Source organism: Melanotaenia boesemani, chromosome 2 (genome assembly GCF_017639745.1).
Source record: "Melanotaenia boesemani isolate fMelBoe1 chromosome 2, fMelBoe1.pri, whole genome shotgun sequence".
In the NCBI taxonomy this organism is placed as follows: domain Eukaryota; kingdom Metazoa; phylum Chordata; class Actinopteri; order Atheriniformes; family Melanotaeniidae; genus Melanotaenia; species Melanotaenia boesemani.
The window spans coordinates 31646974-31664138 of record NC_055683.1 but is presented as its reverse complement, the minus strand read 5'-3'; the positions used below and the strand labels follow the sequence as shown (position 1 = coordinate 31664138).

Sequence of the window (17165 nt, the reverse complement as noted above, 5' to 3'; positions counted from 1 at the left end):
TACAATATTAAGTTAAAATATTAGAAGAGGTGAAATAAAATCATAAAGACTGTGTCTTGTTGAGATGATCATCTGCTTTATTCCAGCTTTGGTTTGAAGTTACTGGGTCACTTGGTTTAAAAGCTTATGAAAAAAATAGGATCCCAATAGTGATTATTGATTTTTTTTTATAAAAAAAAAGTTTTAATATAAAATATGACAAGAGGTGAAATAAAAACTTAAAGACTGTGTCTTGTTGAGATGATCATCTGTTTCAATTTAGCTCTGGTCTGAAGTTACTGGGTCACTTGGTTTAGAAGCTATTAAAAAAATAGGCTCCCAATAGTGGTTATTGACTATAAAAACACAAAAAAAGATGTTATTTCTCTCCGTTTAACATCAGACTTCTTTTCTTTGGAGACAATGGATCATATGGACAGTGTATTGAAAATATTGTCTTACTTCTTTTATGAGAAATTCTGTTTCTGTAAGGTAAGGATAGCCTGTCATTTGTTGATGGTCCCTAAAACAGAGCTCGGGCACATCAGTGTGAATATCTGTCGAATATCCAACCAAAAACTGATTTCACCGTGGTTTTCATTTCTATAGATTTTGATGGCAAGGAAAGAGACTTTCTTGCAAACTTCTCAAAGTTTTTCTTTAAATACATAAGCAGCCAGACACGCTTTCTGTTAATTAATCCACTTAATGTTGACCATAAAAGCATAAAAAGCTCCCTATTTAAGGGATGAATCCATATTATATATACACAACTTGGCAAATAACCAATTTCACTTTTCTTTTTTTTTTTTTACAATTCTTTAGTTGGATTTCAAAATAAATAAATACATAAAATGACAAACACAAAACAGGCTGACAGGCTTACAACTGTCTTTAAAAAGTATGAAAGTGTCAGGCAGCCAGTATGCAACTTTATAGTTATTTGGATAGAAGCTCAGCAGGCATTTAATAAAATCCATCAGCAGAAGTCTATACACTGTCATTTCTTGGCTAAATGAAATATTAACATGTTTGGTGTGTGCCTAGTGACAGGTGTTTAAATAAGAAATTAAATGAAAAAAGAAAACAACAGATTTAAAGTTTACAGCTAGTTTGTGGCCTTACAGTTCTCCATTCGTGTTCAAAGGTTTTCCAGGTATTTATGACAGGCTACTGCAGCACAAATTAGAGCTCACAGAAAGTAAAAGTTGGCTTTAAAATGACAGATGTCTTACTGTACTTCACTTTCTTTTGAAGAAAAGCTGAAATTTGGTGACTCAATACTCAAACCAGACTTATGAACATTAGCTAGCATTCAAGATGTCTTACCCATTTGGCTACCACACACTGCAGTTAACAGTGTATTTATTCACCTCTCCAAGTTTCAATCAAAACTTAGACCTGACCACGGACAACTAGTTTAGTTAAGTGGCTTATTAGAGAGTACCCCCCCATTTCTCAATATCAACAATACACCCCATCTCTAGCTACATGGTCTGGAATGCAAAGCCTGTTTTGAATATATGATTTATGGTCAGTAAAAACAAGTACAGAGATAATGCCCATGAATACATTTTTGGCTGCGCTCTAAATTGCACACATTCCTTGAATGAAAAAAGAAAAAAAAAAAAGATGGGAAATCAAGACACACAGAACAAGAAACACATTTTAACCAATAGTATTTAATGGTTTATGCGACTTTCTGCTAAGGCCCAATCTCCCCCAACAGTACTATTCGGTAAACCAGTCCCTTGCATTTTATTGGCCAAAAATAAATTCAAACATACCTAAATAAATATGTGTTTATGGAAAGGGAGGGTGGAATCAAAACAGTAACAATTCTAATTAAAGGCAACTTGAAAACAACAGCTTTCTCCATAAACTGGTTAAATTTGAACAGTTTAAAAAAAAAAAAGCAATGGTAAAAGGGCTATTTTCTTTGCAGCTTCCACTTCATGTCAAGTAGCACAACTCTAAAACCATTATAAAAACAGAGGTGGAACACCGCCACCAACTGGAAGTTATAAGCTTTGGTCACAGGAGTTTGAGGAGGATATGGGAGAACGAGAGCAAGATTTGGGGGGGGTGGGGGTGTAATTTCTGTCCCTTCTTGTCACAAACTACGTGGGTCTGGAATTTTTGATGGAGTTGGATGACATAGCGCCACAGGTAGTTTTCAACTGTGCCCAGACTGGCGCTCTCTGCTTCACAGAGATGAGAACAAACAAAATGTTTGAACTTGGGGAGTTCCAACTACTTCGGAGCAGAATGGCTCATGCATGGATGTATGTGTGAGAGTGCACATGGGTATGAGGCCTTTTGCGGTCCGATTCCATCTGGCCAAGCTGAAGCAGTTCTTCTCTTCATTTTATTTTCTTTTTTTTAAACAGAAAAGAAAAATCTGAAACTCTAAACCCCACTTTTCATCGACACAGTGACAAATCTCGCCCCGTTGCTGTGTGAGTCATCCAGGGCTTTGACCCCCAGAACAATGCCACCCTTTTGAAAAAGCAGGATAGGTGGGTTGGGGTGGGTGGACATCAGAGGGATGGAAGACAACAGCCTCCCTTCGCAACCCCTTTGTGACTTCTCACCCACCCCTTGCTGCCACCTGACCAGTTTCCCTTGAGCTTTTCATGGCAAGGTGGGATGCTGCTGGGAGGGGGAAAGACAGCAGGGCATCACCCCCCACCCCATCCCACCCTTTTCAAATGATTCAGTCAGTCCCTTAATGGGTGTGTGCTCAGTTTGAGGCGCTGCTGTTGGAGGAGCTGGACGTGGAAGCCACAGCCATGCCGGAGGTGCCCGAGGAGGCCACCGACTTTCGGATGTGGGGCATTAGGAAGGGGTCACTGGCCAGCTGGTGCACGTCGATGCGGTCCTCCTTACGGTAGACTAAACAGCGCCTTATAAAGGCCTGGAGAAAGAAAGGATGAGACTGATAAAGAATCTTAAATACAGCCATTTTCATAAAATTTAGGTACAATGGTTTGTTTTTTATTTATTTATTCATTATATACTTTGTATGTATAAAGGAAAGAAGACTAGTAGGGTTACCGTGGGGCTTTTAGGAGAGTATATATGTAATATTATTATTTAATATATAATATAGAGAAAAGCAGTGAAGTGGAGTCCAGTACCTTAGCTTCTGGTGTAACAACGGGTTTAGGGGGAAACTGGACATCTGTTGCCTTCAGAATTGTGTTTTCCTGCAGGATGTCTTGCTGGGACTGGTTGTGGCCAAAGGGCTAAGGAGAGAAGAGATGGAAAGAAAAAGAAGTGTTACTGGAATATTTCCCTGAAGTTTGGGTAAGACTTTAAATCTAGCTAATTTGAGGCCCAATCCTTATTCCTCCCCCTGTACCACTTGGCTCTATACCTTCATTTTCAAGTGGAAAGTTGCTTCTTTTCTTTTGTGGATAAGGGGTAGTAGTCATTTCACCCTTCAACTGGGGTGTTGATGGTTATTTGGATGGCTAGATGTACACTAATCCTTGATCCATTAAAGAAGAGAAGCAGTGTGGGCAGGTAGAAGGACTAAGGTGGTTCTGTACAGCTTAAACAGTGAGTAGTATTCATATTCTCAATCAGGTTAGCTACAAAGATTGTACTGGTCTGATTATATTTATCTATTTACCATCCTGCAATAATACAATCAACTTTAGAACTTAAATGTCTTGCTACATACTGAATAAAATAAATAAATAAAATAAAAGTTGCATCTCCTACCTTGCGACCATACAAACACTGGTAGAAAATGACACCCACAGACCACACGTCCACCTTGTTGGAGATTTTTGGTGGTTCCTTGCCAACTACAAAACACTCAGGAGGCAGGTACCTTAAGAAGAAAAGAAGATCCATATTAATATATTTATATAAAACCTATAAACCCTGCAGTACTGTCAGGACTAAATGCTAGATTTGAATGAGAATCATCCTTTTCAACCTCTCCTTACCTCTTGGTCAACATGAGATAATAGAATAAAAGTGCTTTAAATGAACTTTGTCAACCAGCTGTTTTTATTATGTTTTTTGATAATAAGAAATCAGAGTTTATGCCAGAAACGGGGCTGAACCAGCACAGGAAAGAAACTATGTTGTATTTTAAGTGGAGTAACCAGTGACTTGTGTGTGAAGCAGTGGTTTTTCTTAGCCACAGTGCAGTTGTAGAGCTCATGCATAAAGGTATTAATGAAATGTCTGTTTTTCCATCATTTCATTGTAATGCCTCTACAGTACATCTCTAGTTAAAGATGAAACCATTGATATTTTTCTGTAATCAGATCTTGAGGGATAATTACAATCAAACAGTACAAGCCAGCCAAAGTATCCCTTGATTTAAAATAACTCATCTGCATTTTCTTCCACCTTTATGTTTCAGACAACTATGAAGTCTGGGGGAAAAAAAAAAAAAAAAAACCTTTTCACAACTCTTTATAAGCCCACCCAGTCAACATCCTGCTGTAGAGTATTCCTACTCTCCTCTAATGTAAAGAGCCAATCAGCTGATACTGTCTGATGTCAGCAGGCATGTGCGAGTGTGTCTGGGATTAGTGAGTCAAGCATGACGTAGACTCTTTTCTCCTCTTTGCCATCTTTAAGTGATGGATTTATTTTTATTTAGAATTACATTTTGAATTTAGTGTAATTAAATGCAACAAAATCATTATAACTTAGTTCTATTTTAAAGTAGCACTATGTCCCTTTTTTGTCTTTGACCCATTTTGATGGCACGGCGATTTATTTATTATTATGCGCATTCTTGGAGCCACCGTTGCCCGGCATGCTTTCATGGACAAGTAACCACACTTCACAAGATTTTTTTCCCCAGGATGATGCATCCCTTTACAGCTCTGCCACACACCAGCAACTGGATATCAACACACTGGCTATTTTGACCACACAACATGGCTGATTCAAAGAAACGCAAGAGCACATTTTCAGAAGAAGAGAGGCAAAACAAAACAAAAAGGCTAGAGTTGACACAGGACTGACTTTTACTGGCTGGAGAGAGCTCACAGTAAAAAGGTAGGATGCAAGATAGATGCAAAATTAGCCGTCATTATGATGCGCCTCAATCTGCCAATGTTCAGAAGTGCTTCTTAAGCCTACATCGAAATAATAAAACTTGTCCTTTCGTTGAATACTTTTCATTCAATTTATTTTTAGATCTGCAACTCATTGGTAACCACCAAGAAACCCTAAAAGGGGGGAAAAAATGGAAAATGAGTAGAAAGTAGGAGAGATTAAGTTTAGCTGAAGAGAACTGCAAAGCAGGGATGTGACGGAAACTGATCTCACGATACCTTCCCTAACTATCCAAGCAGGTGACAAAAAAAAAACAAAACAAAAAAAAAAAAAGACCCCACTACATCAGTAAGTGGTTTGGATTCAAAAGAAAGGCTGAAAAGCAAATTAATACAATGTGGAAACTTTGTTCTTAATTAGTGGTCACCAAAATGGTAAACTACAACTAATCTATTTAATTATCTGAAAGGCTATCAGCCAAGCGACCACAAAGAAAGCATGAAAATGTGGACTGATGTTTTATTCTTCCAGTTATTGCAGTTCAAAAGTCAAACAGAAAAGCATCATCCAAATATTTATGACTGCCTCCCCTTATGAACTGATCTGTTTTAAAGTTTAACTACATTTGTTTTAAGTTGCAGACATTATTAGTATACTATTGAAATTGACAGCATTAAACTCTAGATCACAGTATAGAAAATAACACAATGATTATAGTTTTTGTCACATCACCTAGCCCTTACTGCTTCAGACTTATCACAAGTAAGATGTCGGACCAGAAGAAAATCCTACCAGTAAGTCCCTGCTCCCTGTGAAGTCAGCTCCATCCCATCCACGGAGTTGTAGCTGTCATCATCCATGATCTTCGAAAGGCCAAAGTCTGTGATCTTAATTTCCCCACAGGCAGTGCCGTTCACAAGAAGGATGTTACCTAACAGGGAAAAGGCCACAGTCTGTCAGTTTTTAGAGTTGGGACCGATCCGATTCAATATCACGTTCCCATAATGGCGTGAGTGATGGATCAGATATCTAGCTGAATTCCCTGATCCACCTCACCAATCCCCAGAGGGATCTCTAGTGGTACCGTGTTTATAAAATACAAGTATTATGCAAGTTTAAGCTGTAGAATCAGTTCATGAAATATTTCCATTAGAACTTGTGCACATGAATAATTTTATATGATTTAGTTTTTTTACTCCAGGTTTCTAGTTTAACTGCAGCGTTACCGAACACTTGCAGTGACAAGTCTGAAGGGGGAATGAGCTGCTATTGCTAACTTAGCATGTCACTAATTCAGATATATTTTAGTCTGGAAACAGAAAAAAAGCAAGACAGCAACTTGGAACGTGTGTACAGCCATGGACTCCAGGGGTCAAAATAGTGCGCCACAGACATTTGCTGAAAAGTTCCAGCAAAGCGATAAATTTCCAGCAGACAATGTGAAAACTGAAGGGACTAGCACACAGAAAAGTTGATCCAATGTAACATTCTGACAATTCAGCGTCTGTCTGTTAAAAAAATTCAGGAAACGTCCGCTAGCTAAAATGCTATAATCCTGCGTGACAATGCGACTCGGTGAAGGAAGACGTGGGAATCTCATAGCTCATTTTGCTCATACACTGATGCATGAGGAGCATGAAGAAGTTATTTCGCAGCGTTAACAATGCTTTCACTAATGCACGTAAGCTTGTGGAGCATTGTAAACATTATCAACTAGCCCAGTCACGTTTGTAGCATCTTCAAACTGAAGTAAAAGCTCTTGCACATCAGCTACATGAAAACATTTCGGGGGTTGTGCCAAAATAAGCACCTCTATTAGCTAGTAGCTTCTATGATCAAAAGTCCTCTTCAGCACAAATGAGCCGAAGCTGCAGATCACAATCTGTTTGTAACGCTGTCAGCCCACCTATTTCGAGATTATTCACATTCTTTTTCAACACATACTTTTGGTATTTATACATCAAACAATTAGTTGTTACTGTTAAATTAGTACTATCTTTGTAGTTTCTTCATAATCTTAACAAAAACAAACATTGGCTTCAATTTATTTTAGGTTTTTCTTATAAATTAAGTTAGAAAGCATTTAAATTAGATTAATTAATATGTTTCTTATAAAGAAGTAATGTGAGGTTAACTACGGTTTATTGAAACTTAACACAATAACAGCAGCAATAATAACTGTGCATAATCACAATAATGTTCACATAAACTGCATTGGTATCGGTATTGGTCGACATCCAAATTTCAGATATCAGAATCAGAACGGAACCCCCCCCCAAAAAAAATCAATGGGTGCATCTCTAATCATTTTATCTGATCAAAAATATTCATTCTTGTTTGGTTTATTTAGTTATACTTAATTTTAAAAGAAAATGAGCTCTGAATAGATCATAGGCCAAATCTTTAAGTTTACACAAAGTTATATAATAACCCATCAGCAACAGGAAAGTGTTTACTTGGATCTGCAGCAAAACTGCAAAACACAAGTCTTCAAATACAAATACTTCAATGATGTGAAGCCTTACCGGGCTTAAGGTCATAGTGAATAATTGGCGGTCTGATCTCATTTAAGTACTTGAGGGCATTCACTATCTGCATGATGATGGAGCGGCCTTCTTTCTCCGACATAAGCTTGTGCTGCTTCAGGTAAAAGTCCAGGTCATTGCCCTCGCAGTACTCCAGGACTGTGCAGAACCTAACCCACAACAGGGAGATGTTTAGCAACCTTGACAGAATTCTTTTTTTTTTTTTTTTTTTTTTTTTTTTTTACAATAAGTAAAAACAACTAGGTCTGGCTAGAATAAAAGAAAAAAAAGAAGATAACCCTTAAAGTTAATTTTACAGGTGTGAAAATATATGCTGGAATGACTTACGAGTCAGTGTCGAGTGAAAAGTAGTCATAGAGTTTAACTATTCGCGGGTGGTCCAGCTCTTTATGGATTCTATATTCTCTGCACGCATGTCTGAAATAAAGACATTAACATCATTAATTTAAGAAATAAATATTGCATAACTGAATTTAATGACTGGAAAGCAGAACAAATAAAAAATACAGTATTTCTGCCTTAAAACACTCACTTGTGATAATTTTCCTTCTTCTCATCCCTCCAATTCTTGTTTAACTGGTGGATTTTAACAGCCACATACCTCTGCTCTGTCAAGTCAAAGGCCTGGAAGATAAAGATCTCCTGTTAGATGCAAACTGTATATGGAATTACTTTGCTTATATCACATTAAAAAACTATTCATTAAACTTTTTACTGTGATGACCTTTCCTTTGGGCAGTCATTTACTTCGACATGTTAATGTCAGCTTAATGTCATAACGGCCAAGTATGCGTAGCAGACACTTGAGAATTAAAAAGATACCAGATTTCAACAACCTCCCAATATAAACTTCGAATTAACATCTCTGACACTAAAACAGAAGAACGGCATGTTTGGGGCAAACTTAAAGCTCTCAGATTTATAAATCTACATGGCAACAGAATAAACTAAAACGACAGACTGCCCTCCCCAATTACAGCAGAAAAGAAATATTCTTCCATCTTACCTTGTAAACTTCACTGAAACCTCCCCGTCCGAGTAAATGGAGCAGCAGATATCGGTCATTTAGCGTAGGGTGATCTTTGAATCTGACCAACAGAAAAAAAGACACAAAAAAACAAGACAAAAAAAATATATTTTAGTTATTAAACCACATTGATGTATGAGGAATTTAGCCTGTAAAAAAAATAACTACCAATTCCAATTCAGTCAATCTCATTGCAAACCTGCTGTCATCAAGTTACTTAATGGGCACAGGGAGAAAACAACAAACAAAAAAGAGCAAGTTCATGTATAAAGATGAAGTCTCCTGTCCAATAGCTCCAATTTATTCTAGATATTCTATTCACTGTCCAAATGATGCTGCCAGGAGAATTAATGTTGAAGCCATTTATGTAAAAATATAAAGGCATTTAAAGAACAACCAGGAACCCTGTAAGGTTAAGCATTCCATGTCTGAAAAGGGAAAGAAATCGTACTGGGAATTATCCTCATTGTGGATTCTTTTCAGCTCACGTATGTGTAAGTTTCGCACTCGCTCCAATCTCTCTAGCTCTGCCTGGATCTCAGCCTCCTCCTGCAAAAAGGTTTTAAGAATTATGTCAAAAGTTTAGCCAGACCAAAAAAAAACAACCAACCAAACAAACAAACAAACAAACAAAAAACAACAATCAGGGTCAGATTTTACCTTCTTAAGATGTCCTAGTCTCAGCTTAAATATTTCTTCCTGCTCATGGTACTCTGCCTGTGATAATCTGTAAGAAAACACAAACTAGATGAGCGAAACGTTGAATATTTAGGAATAGCAGAAACAAAGCAAAGCTGGATAAATTAAAAGGGACTGTACGTTTCGCTTTCTGTTCCATTAGCTTTGCTTTTGCGTTTGTTTTGTTCCAGGCTTGGTGGTGGAGTCTGGGCCATAGAGGGCGGCTTGCGTTTGGCCAGCAGCTTCCTCTGCCTTTCAATGTCCTCTCGCTGAGAATTGATCCTTTCTTGTTGTCTTGAGGCCAGCAGCAAATTAGTGAGAAATAGACAGTGAATTTAATTTTCTGTTTTAGTATGATCTACTGTAAGCTCGCCAACTCTTAAGTTAAAAAAACTGCCTTTTATTAATACACAAGAATACACTCAAGTGAATCACAAGAGATAAAATTAAATTTTGTTTTTAATCATATCAAAGTTAAAAAAAGAGGTTACATAAATTTAATATGAAGACCCTCACTTGATAAGGTTTTGGAAGGCATATCCATCTGTCCACTGCTCAGTGAAAGATGCTCCATGTCTAACTGTGGTGAAGTGCCCCAATCGAAGCCTATCCTGCATACTTTTATCCCGGCATGCCATCTTTTCTTGTTTGGACTGATGGTAAGGAAAGAAAAAAAAACAAAACAAAAAAAAAAAAAAACACAAACACATTAATCATGATTTGTTAACACCACACAATACCCTACATACTTTAAAAAAGAACATTAAAATAAGTCACAGCTCTTCTAACATTTACATACCTTTTCAATTAGCAGCTTCTTGGACATAGTCACACACTTATTTAAGCGTTCTTTGTATCGCTCCAGCATCCTTTGCTGTTCATCAATTTGTCTTCTTAGATCACAGTTTGCCTGAGGCAGAACATACATACGAACAAGAAACGGTCAGGTAAAAAAGTTCACAACATTTTAACATTTAACCTGTTTGTGCATGCACTGAAGGAATGTTTAAGTTCTAACATGCATTAAGTGAAAAATCATTACAGTGAACATAAAACACTCAAAACCACTGAAAAAGGCAAGCAGAGCAGTAGAGATGAAATGTAATGAGATTAGTACCCGCAGCAAATCGTCTATTCGGCCTTCCTTCTTCTCCAGGTCAGAGTTCTTGTTGTTCTCCATTGCGGTTAGTTTCTCTATAGTAAGGTCAGACTAAAGGTACAGTGGGCACAAAAGTGGTTAATTGTAGATCATTCTGCATCCCTGATAAATTTAGTGCAGCAGGAAATCCTAATATTATTATCCGTTTTTCCCCCCCTTTCTTCTAACTCACTGTTTCATGTGCCAAATCCAACACTTATGTTCAACTATAACAGAGTTAATAAAAACAAACAGGCAGACCCGGTATGAGTAGAGCGTGGAGTACCTGTGTGGCTTTGTGGAGCATGTGAAGAGAAGTTGGCTTCATTGAGCATGAGGAGTGCTCAGTGTTGACCGAGCTGACGGAAGAGGGGCTTCCCTGCTGCACCTGGGATGCAGAAACATCCAATATGAACCGTTTACATTCAGAGGACGTTCAAATGTGTAACGTCGCCCTTACATTGAGGATTTATCAGGACCTGGAACAACTTCACATAATAAAACATCACACCAACCTAGTAAATGTAAATCGGAAGTGAGTGAGATTCAAGATGCTCTCAGTCAAAGAGCTCTTTGAAGGTCTTAAATTGATCTGATCGATGACTTCCACATGCAGTAATGTATGGCATTCAAAAGAAAAATCAAAGCACCAAATGGTTCACCAAAACTCATTTCTTCTATCTGTGCCTGCTTGACTAGGTGTTTGTATCACAAACATTGAACTCTAAAAAGTTTCTTAATTACTTCTTTCCTTTATTTTAAGGTAAACTATTGATAATCGATTTTGTACTTTACACTGAACTGCCCCGCAGATTCTGCCTTGTTTACCAACTATATGAGATTCTTCCCATCTGTAAACAATCCTCACCTGGTGGTGTTACTAACCAGCGTGGAGAAGAAAATGACAAGAAAGAGTGTGAAGGGATAAAATAGCATGAGAAGCACCATAGAGCAAACATGCTCACCGTGACAGGGGGGTTGGAGAGAGAGTGTTGTGGGGAAGAGCGGACCACTGGTGGAATTCCCCTGGCAGGGCTGGTACCAGGACCACTACCTCCCGCAAACTTACACATACAGAAGGAGAAGACGAAAAAGAAGAAAGCAGTTCAATGGAAAGACTAAGATGGCTCAAAGGAGGGGGTTAGAGATGAAGCATGAAATGTTTTACACCGCAGAGTGAAATGAGTACTCCGTGACACAGTGCAACAAAGATGCCTGCAACTCACCTCAAAATAATCACTAATTTTATGTCCCCTTGCTCCTGCTTTGCCTTTAAAAGAAAGAAAGACTTGTCAGAAGAGGGGGAACATATAAGAGACATGATGAACGGACCATCACAGAGAAACAGCCTTACCTTGGCTGCTGTCAAAGTGGTCTGCTTTGCGTTTTCTTGCTCTCTGGTCATTTGCCTTTTTCTCCGGAGTCTGTAAGGACAGCAACATGAATCAACAAATCCTGTGGTGAAGTAACAGAGATTTGGCATTAAAAAAAAAATGCCATTACAGACAGAGACTAACCTCTAGCTCTTTGTCACTTAGAGAGCCCACACTGCATAGACTCTGATTGGACGATTCATTCTGACTCTGACCTGAGCCCTGTCAAAATAAAAAGGGCAATTACATCCAAAAATCCCTGAAAATAATAATAAGAAAGGAAGAAATATGTACATACAGAATTACATTTTTAATATTCGTGAACTTAAAAGTGAACTACCAAAAAAATAGAAAAATAAAATCAGAAAGAAGATGAAGAAAAGGACACAGAGCTTAGCCCAAATACCATCCCCATTAAATTCCCTCTGAATGAAGACCTGCGTCAGTACTAATGCTGGTTCCCTAGGTGATGCCTGTCAATCAAATGAATCACATCAGAATTCAGCAGGCACTGTCCAATCAGGAAGAGATACTTAGTCATTCAGAGCACACTAGAGCTCTCTCACTGAACCCTCCTAAAATGGCTGAACATTAGGCATGCTGCTGGGGCTGTATTCCTCCCTCTGACTGTCACCTTTAGATAATGTCATCTATTTTTCTCCTATTCACCACGGTTTTAACCATTCTTTTCTTCCCCAGAAAAAGCTAGTGAAAAGTTGCTCTGATCTAAGAATTACACCCTATTTTAAACCCTCCACGTCCACCTGAATCATATCCCTACTGTTTGATCTAAAGGAAATGCAGTTTGCAACTGTTTTAGGCCTCATCTGCTCCATTAACAAAAAAGTGCTCTATCCTTTTGTTCTAAAAGGATGACAATTTTCTTATCTTTTATGCCTACTCAGTAATGACAGAAAGAGCAGCAGTGCCATAAGGCTGTCCAAGGTCAAGGGAAAAAACTCTAAACTACTCTGTGACATTGAAGAGCTTTTAGACCACCAACCCATATTTCTTCACAGCCATTTGCTGACAAACTTCACTCTCACTCCCCCTCTACACACACATTACATCCCCTGTCATACAGGGTGACTGTGGCAGGATGCCTTAGCGAGCGCCGCCATTTTCTCTGCGGCAGCAGCCATGCCATGCTCTGGGCTCTGCCTATGGCTGGCACAGGGCCCACTCCTGGCACTGACTCTGGCTCCCTAACTGTTCCAAGATCACCTTCCACTAAGACAGATCCTTCCATGTAGTAAGACAGGGGGTTGAAGGCTAAATACTGCCTCCACTTACACCTGGCCAGGAACTATTTCTGCATTCCTCCTCTGCCATCACTCCTCCTCCTCCTCCAACCACCCCTGTCCCGTCTGTGGCCTTTTTGGCAGGCATAACTACTTGCATATACAGCCACTACATCATGAGCCAGGGAGACATGCCATGTCATACCAGCCAAAAAACACAGACACGGCTCAACCTTCTCCAGAGACAGACAAAGAAAAAAGTGCAGCCAAGCTTGTCCAGGCCAAACAGCAGAAGGATACTGAGGATAAAGTGAGATAAAGAAGGGTAGAGATTTGCAATAAGGCATGATCAAGACAATTTGTGATTATAAGCACTTTGACAAGAGTGTTCTCATGCTCTGCCTTTACATTTGCTATAACACAAACCTTTGCCACACCAACCCCAGTAAAGCGAGCCTCCAACAGTTCCTGCCGTCGGGGGTCCAGGCTGTGCAGTTCTTCCATCATGGCTGCAGAGACAAGAGCACAGATTAAGGAAAGGCTTGAATCATCTGGAATATTAAAATGGTAGCAAGGGCTCCCTGTTTCAAAAGGTATTAGTTGTGATGAGTCATGGCTCTTTTTAGCAATATGGATGTGGAAAATTCTCCTGTTCTGAGTCATCATTAAGCTTGACAATATCATTTATGTTTAGCAAGCACCAGCCTCCTAACAATGGCAAGACACTCAAAACACTAAGAGCACAATCTGGAAAAACTAGAGCTAAGAACGGATGTATAAAATGCATCAAAGAGGAAGCCCAGATGTGTAAAGTCATTGCATGGAAAACTGTGGCATCACTTGATAACACCCTGGCATTACAGGCCTAAGTTACATGGCGCTGTAAATATAAAAGGTCACTATTGGAAGGACTGCCAAGTACAATCACAGCAATGGAAAAGGCCACAATAGACAATAAGTGCCCAGTTTGCTGGCCTATGCGAAGGTTTAAGTTACACGCCCAACACTGGTAGCAATGACTTACCTATGGCTTACAAACAAACTGTAACGTACTTTGGTTTTTATCCAATTAGACGTACGCTCTATAATTACCTTTGCACATACATACAGGCTCAACTAACATTACAATATTCAGCCTAGCGATTTAAAACAAATTAGTGAATTATCCGTGAGCTAATACTGAGTAAACGAGCTAACAAGCCTACCGATGTTGGCCATCACTTAGCGTAGCACTGCGTTTAAGAGCTAACAGTTAGCTAGTAACATTAGAAAGGATTTCATTAAAAGATATCGTAACAAAACTACGCAAGTGTTTATTAATGTTGACACAATTATAGCTGTGAGATTACAAAGCTACGGACAGAAAAACTCCGCACTGACTGTCCGAAAATGCGTTAAATATCAGTGTTAAAAAGTGGGCTAGTGTTAACCCCAAAAGAAGCATCTTCTCCAGCGTTGCCAGGTGCTCGTGCCACGACATCTGGACTCACTGTTGAAGAAAAGACCTTTAAAAGATATTATTTTGTTCGACACTCAAACCGTATACTCACTGTTATGTAAGATTTCCTCTGTCCTCCTCCGGTGTTGTTTTCCCTAAAACGGTCTTCGTTGTTTCACCGGTACTCGGCAGACCCTCCCAGGCTAGGCCTCATCCACAGCCGCGTCCCTCGCGTGCTGATTGTTAACGACCAAGACACGGGCACGCGCTGTTTAGCTCAAGGTAGACAACGGAGGATTCCCTCGGAGGCCTCGACAACTCCGGGTATCCCTAACCCGCCTTTATGTTATCCTTAGGCGGGGATCCCCATCACACCCCTCTGTCCGAGAACCATACCCTTCGTTGGTCTGGTATCTCCTTTCCACACAATGGCGACCCCTGAGAATCTGCGATTTTCAGCAGGTATAAATGATGTCTTTAAGCTAACGTTAGTTACCCCCTATTGGTATCTCCCCCGGTGGTGCGATGAATTTGGGGTCCTGGCTTTCAGCTCGATCAAAACAAAGTTCGGGTGCAGTCTCCTGACTAGCTGCAGGGAAGAAACCAATCTGTTTTCGGAAGTTGTGTTGTGGGAAGCGTTTCAGTTGAATCCGGATCGATTCGGTTCGGTTCTCATGTTTTTGCAATGTAAACAATAATCAGTAAAATCTCATATTTTCTCGTGAGATCGTTCAAGTATTTTCACCTTCCTTCTGTCCACGCCTGCCCCAAATCTCTTTTCTGGACCAATAGCAAACCCCTGTCTACACAATACAATTAAACTGCACCCACCCACCCACACAACAACTAGTGATAGATTATCATAGGACAGTTTCGTCTCAGTGTTGTTCACATCAACATACCATACTTACTTAACAACAATATTCTGCTAAACTAGGTTTTTAAACCATGACACAATCCATTTATTAATATATGTTTAACTTCTCAAGGAAACTTTTCAAGGCAGCTATGAAATCCTTTCCCTTTTTTTTCTTTTTTTCAAAGTTTTTAAAAAAGTTGTGAAGGTTTAAAGCAGAACTGATGTTAAATCTGTAATTTGTTCATTTGTTTAAACCTTTGTCTATCAGGCTCACATTAAATAAATATTTTTAAAAAAACTACTCTTAAATATCGTCACTGCCCAACTTAATTATATTTGGAACATTTAAACAACATGTAAAAAATTTGATGCCACAACACACTGATTTGCCACTGCGTTACATCAACCTTCCTTGTAAACATTTTAATAATTTAGGAACTGATGATACGAAGTATTAATGTTCTGCAAGAGGAATCCATTCTCATTCATTTCAGCTGCACAACAGGTCTGGTTTTCCTCATGACATTCCACACATTTTCAGTACAAGACATGGATAGATAGACGGCAGGAAGTTCAGTTAAGAGCATACTGTGTAGCCACTCTGTTGCAAGTCGTTACCTTGTTGATAGTGTATGTCTCTAAAAAATCCAATATATAAATCTTTTTCTAATCCAAGGACTGAAAGCAGCATTTAACCTGTTTTGTTGGGCACAGCCATGCTCTGAAACAGATGGCAGGACTGTACAAACTGTACTAATCTACTATAATTTTTTTTTTAAATGGCTGAAACCCATCTATATGGGAATGCGTAGGATGACAATGCCTTATGCAATAACACCTGAGAGCTTTAAGGTCCAATGCATCCAGCATCCAGCAGGGATTTTTGGTATTTGCTATTACAAATAGAGATTTCTCCAGTTTTCCTGAGTCTTCTCACATAATTACAGGTAGTAAATGTTCAGTAACAATAGTTCTCTAATCTTGCATTGAAAAATATTTTTTGATGATTCATGGACAAAGTTATCTATCTGTCTATCTATCTATCTATCTATCTATCTATCTATCTATTTATATATATATATCTATATAGACTAAATGCAAATTTATACTCGCGCAGCATCTGCGTGTGGTCGGCTATGATGCTGATGAGTTTGCTCTCTCACTCGAGCATATGGGTATGCGTCCTTTTGGCATCGTTCTGCAGTTTCTCCTCTTAATCTGAAGGTGGCAGCAGGGGTGGTTTCAGCAGTTCTTGTGATGGTTCACTTCAGTTTCGGTACGTTTTTTCTGTTTTAAAACAACAATGCCATCCAGTACGGTTTAGTGTCTTTATTAGCTTTTGGAAGAAAACAAAGAAAGCCTCTCATCAATTTAATCCATTGGGCTTTGTTTTTAAAATGGTGGCTGATACACAAATTCAGTGAGAAGATCCAGAAATCTGGAAAATTGTAATCCTACATCGACCAATCATAAGAGAGTACATCTGCGTAAAAGTCTATGTAGCAGGGGTGCACGTCAGGTCTGGAAGAGGTGCGCGTCGAGCCTCTGTGGAGCTAAGCAGCACCTACGGCGGTGATGCAGATGGCGCGCAAGTATAAATCCGCCTTAAATCTTTGATGGATGCTCCTTTTATAACCAGTTCTGACACCCTTACCTGTCAACAATTAATCTGTTGATTGTGGAAAAGTTAAAAATGGAGTTATGGGATTACACATTTTTTTTCTGCTTGCTTTTCTCATAACTTTTTGCATGTGATGATGACATTAAATTTGTGATTTGTTTTAGTTTTCTGAATTTAATAAAGTTGGTCAGTAAATACAATGAAAAACATTCATTTGTACTTATGTTAGTCAAA

General features: G+C 38.9%; 1 protein-coding gene across 2 annotated transcripts; it reads right to left on the bottom strand.

Moving 5' to 3' along the window:
• Positions 1–1641: 1641 nt before the first annotated feature.
• tlk2 (tousled-like kinase 2) lies at positions 1642–15200 on the bottom strand. 2 transcript variants are annotated; one of them, XM_041971822.1, is made up of 21 exons: positions 14564–15200; positions 13440–13522; positions 11917–11994; positions 11754–11823; positions 11626–11669; positions 11365–11463; positions 10686–10787; positions 10379–10471; positions 10061–10171; positions 9778–9914; positions 9403–9555; positions 9244–9310; positions 9035–9132; positions 8563–8644; positions 8089–8180; positions 7884–7973; positions 7536–7705; positions 5803–5941; positions 3709–3820; positions 3120–3227; positions 1642–2896 (listed from the first exon to the last, which is right to left on the bottom strand). In XM_041971822.1, the coding sequence occupies exons 2-21, from the start codon at positions 13518–13520 to the stop codon at positions 2723–2725; spliced, it is 2100 nt and encodes a 699-aa protein (XP_041827756.1). In that variant the 5' UTR covers positions 13521–13522; positions 14564–15200; the 3' UTR covers positions 1642–2722. The 2 variants fall into 2 exon arrangements, with proteins under 2 accessions (XP_041827756.1, XP_041827765.1); XM_041971831.1 differs by lacking the exon at positions 11365–11463.
• Positions 15201–17165: the final 1965 nt, after the last annotated feature.